A 7,500-nucleotide genomic window follows, 5' to 3' on the forward strand; every position below is an offset into this window, starting at 1 on the left:
GAACGCAACGACCCAAAATCAAAAAACAAGGATGGGGAGTTAGAGAGAAGGGAAGAGGAGAGGGAAGGAAATGAAATGAAACAAAAACAGAACAAAAAAGGAATTAAAACAATAAAAAAGAAAAGAAAAAAGAAACAGAAATCTGTGTTATTTAGATTTCCATAAATGTCATGGACAGGGATGCCATCCTTGCCTGGGTCAGGGTCAAAGATGGATCCTAAAAGGTTAAAGGTTAGAGGAAGAGAAAAGGAGTTGATCCCTGATGGGGAAGAAGAATGGAATGAAGCAGAGGTGCACACATGGTGTGGATCGTGACAGAATGGCTGCATTGTTTGTAAGATGTCTGCTTGTGCATGCTAAGAGACATCAGGTCAGGTTTCCTCTTTTAGTGCTTGAAAACAAAGATTTCAATGCCAGGATTTTTTTTGTTTGTTTGTTTGTTTGTTTGTTTGTTTGTTTTTAAATCAATGATATTTCTCTCGTATTTGATTCAGCATCTTTGAGCTAAGCTGAAGCTCTGTTAAAGCTCAGCTTCAACACAGCACATCGAAATACCTTGTTAAGTTTTAGTATTATGAAATATTATATATGACTTTATATTTATATATATATTTATATTTATATATATATATGTTATGTGTATGGATATCATGCAATATTTCAAACCAGAAAGATGATCATGTTGGCTTTGAAAGCTTTGTTTCACATTCAGCATCATTAACCAAAGCCAGTCAAGTCTGAAAGGGCAAGTGCTCGTGTATAGGCAAGTCATTTAGTGCACAGCCATTCAGTTCAGGTCTCTGGGCGCTGGCGCACAGAGCCTGCAAGAGTGGAGGAAGTTTTCTGGGGTTTGCAAACCTTGTATGCTACCCTATTAGGGCAGTTCTTCCCTAAGCCAAGAGGGGGTGAGATAATTCGCAACAAATTGTACATATCCTTATAGGAAATCCGTCCGCTGCAGAGAAAACAAGCAAGACATGACACAGGTGTAAGGCAAGCTCAGCTCGGAGAGTATATTAGTATAGGCATTGGACACGTATGGCCACGTCGAGCCCATATGTATCCATCAGGGTTGTGAATGAGTATAGAAGGTTATAGATACTCCTTTATATATTATCTTATCTTAGAGAAAAATGACAGGACAGGAAAGGCTTTTCAGACCCCAATACAGCTTCCAGACTGTGATATTACATAAGACTGTGATTCAGATCTCTCTCCGTTTGCAGGGAATTGTGGGCGATGGGACATACCATGCGGCCGGGTCGTACTCAGCCCACACGCGGATGAACTCGTCCAGGTGGTGGGGACCCAGGATGGAGGAGTCCCGGGTCAGGTATTCAAAATTATCCATGATCACAGCCACAAACAGATTCAGCATCTAGAAAAAAAGACATGGAGATGAAATACTAGAGACAGGAGAAGCTTTAATGCTAATTATACAGCAATTCTAATGTAATTCTACAGAAAGGTCAGATTTACTGGCAACAGGTAAAAGTCACTATGCATGTAATGGTTGTATTGTTTCCTACAGAAACCAAATTCATTCTTAAAAGGATTTTCTCTTAATGACAAAAGTATTTGCACCCCTAAACCGATGTATCACATTTTGCTTCTACCATCAAACTTTTCTTAAATGCACTCTAGTCCTAAACCATTTCCTGTTCCTGAGGCAAAAATATGAGGTTGCACATGTGAAATCTTTCAACCCTAAAGAAAAAAATGATTAGTGAGGCTTCAGGATTACACATAGTGAAATTATAGACTATGTACATGACACAAGATCATGGAAATAAATGATTTTGACCATGATGCTTGTTTTGTTTGGACAAAAGAGACCAGGTATTAAAATGAAAGGTATAAGAACTTATTTAGACTTTAACTACACATTACTATTGGAAATATGTTATTACTCTGTTACCCCCCCCCCCCCCCCAATACCCGGTATTAAAAAAGGGACAGCATGCATACAACAGCCAATCCTGCTGTACAACTGCTGTTATATTACTGATGCAAACTGTTTCTAACTGTTTTTTTGGCTCTTCATAGATCTATTTATGACCAGTGATAAAATCATCAACCAAATATCGTGTGTTAACAATTTGTGGGCCATTGTGGGTTCTTCATGGAGATCGGCACAAACGAAATGCAATACGGAAATTCTAAATCATTCTATCTGCATTAAAGAGTGCAGTCCAAATGCATGCAAACTTAAGAAGAAAAAGAAAGAAATGCTGAAAATGTTCTAAAAAACTCACAATACATTTTCTGTTAGAAATGATATTATATTAAAATAAAATTATATCCCCATATATGAGTTTATTGTAGTGTAAACTGTAACCATTTTAGATATTAGTTCTCATGAATGGGGCGCCAATAATTCTGGAACTGGGAATGCATCAGTTTTAACATTACTAGAGGAGATTTACTTCTTTTATTTCAGATCATCTACAACAATTAAGGCTCTTCTCGAGCTTGGCGATTGATGTTAATTTACTTCTCTCTGAAGGATTACAGATTTTTAATTTTTTTTTATTAGGAAAATAATGTGCATCCCATCGTGTGTTGCTAATCGGACAACAGAGCGAACCATTTGTCTTTGATATTTTTTAGTTTAAATGGAAACCTAAACAGATCTGTGGAAACAGGGTGTGATGGAGGTGTACAGTATAATTAGGCCCACAGCGCCTCAGTGAGCTGGACTACAGTAATGAACAGAGATGACCAAAGACACTGACCAGGAAAGAGCAAAGGAAGATGAAGGAGACAAAGTAAAAGTAGGCAAAGTCGCTGCCGCACTCGTTTCCCGGCGTGCCCGAGTTCACATCGCATGCACGGTGACTCAGACATGACAGCATGATCTCGTGCCAGGCCTCTCCTGTAGCGCTCCTACACGGACAAACACAACATGTACAAATGTTAATACAGGAGAAAGAAATCCATCACTTTTCAACTTAATCTCTTCCCGTGAAGCTCAACCTACTTTCTATATACATGTCCTATACTGTATGTGACGACCAAATACACACAAACAAAACACACACACACAAACAAAACACACACACACACACACACACACTTCTTTTGTAACAGTAGAAATGTTCTAATCAGAGGCCACAGCAAGCCTTACACTGGGAAAACACAGCCAATTAACAGCCCCCTAAGATCTTCCACAGGATAGCAAACAAAAAAAAAACAACACAAAACTCTCATCATCTCCATCTCGGCATTTCTCTATAAAAATATGCCTCCAGTGCAAAATGGAGGATTACAGGAACATGAAGATGATAAGTTTGGGGTTTATTTACAGTATCATCTGCAGGATTCAGGAATACCATGATAAACATACTGTATCATCTGTTTTTATTTGAATGTGTTTACTCTCCTGTGAGGCTTTAAGACATAAAATACTGAAACTGACTCAGAACGATGTAATAATTGCTGTTGTGATAAAAGCTTTTCTCAGGTGGATGAGAAGCAGCTCCTCACCTGAAGAGCAGCATGAGAGCTTGTAGGAAAGTGCGGAAGTTATTGTGGTGGTTGATGGCCGTATCCTCATTCAGGTCGATGTTTCCAAAGACCTGTGGAAGAAAAAAATGTAATAGTTATATTACTTCATGCACCATTTGCACATTTATGTACAGTTTTAACCTCCAAATCACTAGAGAGCATTACTGTAATTGAACATAAACGACTGTATAAACGCTCAACATAATGCTATTTTACTATTTCAACATTAAATAAATAAACACATTTATTATTAGTTAATAGATCTAAACTTTTTTTTTAAACATTGAATTTTTTTTATTTTTTATTTTAGAAATAAAATTTTCTAGAATTTTTGCCTTCAATATTAAACATTTTGGACCTGAATGTTGAAAATGTTGGTCATTGGATGAGAATATTATTTATTTATTTGTTTGTTTGTTTGTTTGTTTGTTTGTTTGTTTAGTTTAAAGCATAGCATTTAGCTTTTTTATTTTATATATTCACATTTAAGGTGAAAAAGTGATATTTAAACAGAAATTCAGTATACCATACAATTTGGAGAAAAAAATCTATGTGCATGTATATGAATAATTTGTGAATGAAAGAGATACACATTGTTCATATTTAGTGTATGTTCACTGACCTGCATTCCTATAATGGCATAAATGAAGAACAGCATAGCGATCAGGAGGCAGACATAAGGAAGAGCCTGGAAAGAAATGAATCACTGATTTATAACTGTTGATTATCACTGATGGCAACGTGATCATCACAAGGCAGTGTGCTTATTCTAATATGGTAATAGATGATATGGTCCTAAGTGGACAGACGTTTCACAAATCAGCGTAGATAACGAATAAGAAAGCGTGTAATATGATCTTTAGCTTTATTAAGACTTTTATTTTATCTTGTGAAACCTAAGGCTTAAAATTTTCTGTATTTTCATTCATGCAATTATCCAATCATCCAATCATGTTGCAGCACCACAATGTAGTAAATCGTGCAGATACAGCTCAGGTGCTCCATTTATAAGTTCACATCAAACATCTGAATGAGGGGGAAAAAATCGGTGACTTGGACACTGCTGGTGTCTTGGGAACACAACAGGCTTGAGAGTTTACACAGAACATTTCCTGAGCATTAGTTCTGTAGGTGATGAGAGAGGTAAGAGGAAAATGTTCAGATTGGTTTGAGCTGCCAGAAAGTGTATTAATTAAGTGCTCTGTACAACCGTGTTGAGCAGAAAAGCATAAAAAACCTTGAGACGGAAGAACTACGAGTTTCACTCCTGTCAGTCTCAAGACTACACTGAGACTACTATGCTCACAGAAACAGGATAGTTTGGAAAGATGGAAAAAAAAGCCAGTGATCCGAGATGCTTTTCTTATCGCTGTTGCAACAAGGTTATTTAAATTAATTTATCACAGTCTCCTATCGTTCTCCTCGGACATCTCTGAAGGAAAAGGCGGATGTTTCTTCACTCTATTCTGTGCAAGCAATAAAGTCTGTTGCCCTTTTAGCCTTCAGTAAATTTCAGGATGATCACCAACCTTAAAGGACTGCACAAACGTCCAAAGCAGGATGCGGATGGTGTAACCCTGCCGGAGGAGCTTGATGAGACGGGCGGCTCGGAACAGCCTCAGGAAGCTTAGGTTTATCAGACGGTCCTGCAGGGTTACACAACATCTTTATTTAATTTCCCCTTCTTCATTTAATCACTTAAAAATATGCCTCTTTCTAGGTATTAATCAACCCAAATGGCCTGTGGACCTTGATGCCTTTGCACAACGTTAAGGCTGTGAGAGCCGACACACCCTGACAATTTAACCATCAGAGAAAGAGATAATCATAAAAACCGAGAAGATGCGCCACTCACCGTAGTCTAGATATGAAGTGTATATGTCATGGTAGCCAAGATGGAGTGAAGACAATGAACAATACCAAGAGAAAGAGAGAGAGGAAGGTGAAAAACAGAGCAGGAAAGCGAGAGAAAAACAGGGAAACATGAACAGTTGTCACATACAGAGAAAGTTACAATACAAACATTAACATTAGTAACACAGTGACATGAAGCTTAAAACACACAGCACCAGTGAAATTATTATTATCACACCAAAGAAACTGCTTTCTCATTCCATCCCTCCATCTTTAACCAGTTTTCTCCTCAATCATGAGAATTACATGCTTACATTAATTTCAGTAGCCAAGATATCCGTGATGCTCCCCAGCACTGTCACAAAGTCGAAGACATTCCATGCGTCCTTTAGGTAGTTCTGTAAACACAAGGTTTGTCTTTATTACTTGATCGCGATCCTGAGACTCCGTTCATCAATTCATCGCTCTCATTTTAGGTTTTGGTCAGTAATCAGCATGTGCCACGTGTGAGGTCTTACCAGTGGACCAAAAGCAATAATCTTCAGAACACACTCCAGTGAAAAAAGGGCAGTAAAGACGATGTTGAGATACTTCAGCATTGCTTCGTAGGCATACGGTGCATCGTAGTACTGTTGCGTCAGTGAAAGGAAAACACGGTAAAAGGTTCTTATAATGCTGAATCAGTGATTCTCAAAGTGATAAAAAGTATCTTCTATAAAATAAAAGTGAAGAAAAGTACAAGAAACAAAAAAGAACCGCAAACCTTCATCATGAGGACCACAGTGTTGAGGGCAATCATGATCATGATGGAGTATTCAAAAGGCGGTGAAACAACAAACTTCCACATCCGGTACTGGAAAGACTGCTGATTCTGGGGCATGTAGCGTGTCAGCGGTTTGGCATTGATGGCAAAGTCGATACAGGCTCTCTGAAAAACAGCAATCAGTAGTGACATCATCATCATCAATATCTTCCATTTTCATAGTGAATTCTAAAGCAGCATTTCATAAAAGGACACTTAGCTCTGTGCTCTGTTCTCCATGTGCAGGTGCAGTGTGTGATTCCTTAAAATCAATCTAGACCTGGCCCTGAAATTTGTCCAACCTCTATTCGGTCCAGAGCTGCTTCACCTTACCTACTCTCCTTAATTTGTTAGGCATACTGCCTTTGGAAAAAAAATATGAAGGACGATTTATTTAAAGCATAAATAATATGTTATTAGCTTGAATAAAGAACTACCAGACTCAGACTACCAGATTAACTACCAGACTATTAGATTAACAATCAGACTACCAGATTAACTACCAGATTACCTATCAGACTATCAGATTAATTACCAGACTACCAGATTAACTACCAAACTAGGAGATTAACTATCAGACTACCAGATTAACTACCAGATTACCTAACAGACTACCAGATTAACCACTAGACTACCAGGTTAATTACCAGACTACCAGATTAACTACCAAACTAAGAGATTAATTATCAGACTACTATATTAACTACCAGATTACCTGCCAGACTTCCAGATTAATTACAAGACTACCAGATTAACTACCAGACTACCGGATTGACTAAAAGACTACCAGATTAACTAACAGACTACCAGATTCACTACCAGACTACTAGATTAACTATCAGACTACCAGATTAACTACCAGTCTACCAGAAAATCCATCAGACTACCAGATTAACTACCAGTCTACCAGAAAATCCATCAGACTACCAGATTAACTACCTGATTAACTACCAGACTACCAGATTAACTATCAACCTACCAGATTAACTACAAGATTAACTACCAGACTATCAGATTAACTACCAGATTAACTACTATACTACCAGATTAACTACCAGACTACCCTATTAACCACCAGACTACCAGATTAACTATCAGACTACCAGATTAACTATCAGATTAACTACCAGACTTCCAGATTAACTATCAGACTACAAGATTAACTATCAGACTACCAAATTATCTATCAGACTACCAGATTAACTACCAGATTAACTACCAGATTAACTACCAGATTAAGTACCAGAATACCACATTAACCACCAGACTACCAAATTATCTATCAGACTACCAGATTAACTACCAGATTAAGTACCAGAATACCACATTAACCACCA

General features: G+C 37.7%; 1 protein-coding gene across 3 annotated transcripts in view; it reads right to left on the bottom strand.

Annotated features, from left to right (window-relative positions):
* The window catches only part of cacna1ba (calcium channel, voltage-dependent, N type, alpha 1B subunit, a), a 126,584-nt gene that overhangs the window by 16,992 nt on the left and 102,092 nt on the right, over positions 1–7,500 (bottom strand). For 2 of the 3 annotated variants that reach the window (XM_060884165.1, XM_060884162.1), the window contains exons 30-37: positions 6,125–6,289; positions 5,880–5,990; positions 5,676–5,759; positions 5,037–5,153; positions 4,130–4,195; positions 3,487–3,578; positions 2,736–2,886; positions 1,251–1,378 (exon numbers count right to left, since the gene is read on the bottom strand). In XM_060884165.1, the coding sequence (XP_060740148.1) occupies positions 1,251–1,378; positions 2,736–2,886; positions 3,487–3,578; positions 4,130–4,195; positions 5,037–5,153; positions 5,676–5,759; positions 5,880–5,990; positions 6,125–6,289 (914 nt within the window). Of the gene's footprint in view, positions 1–858; positions 956–1,250; positions 1,379–2,735; positions 2,887–3,486; positions 3,579–4,129; positions 4,196–5,036; positions 5,154–5,675; positions 5,760–5,879; positions 5,991–6,124; positions 6,290–7,500 lie in introns of all 3 variants that reach the window. The other variant, XM_060884163.1, reaches the window with a different exon arrangement.

This window comes from Tachysurus vachellii, chromosome 12, assembly GCF_030014155.1.
Source record: "Tachysurus vachellii isolate PV-2020 chromosome 12, HZAU_Pvac_v1, whole genome shotgun sequence".
Lineage (NCBI taxonomy): Eukaryota > Metazoa > Chordata > Actinopteri > Siluriformes > Bagridae > Tachysurus > Tachysurus vachellii.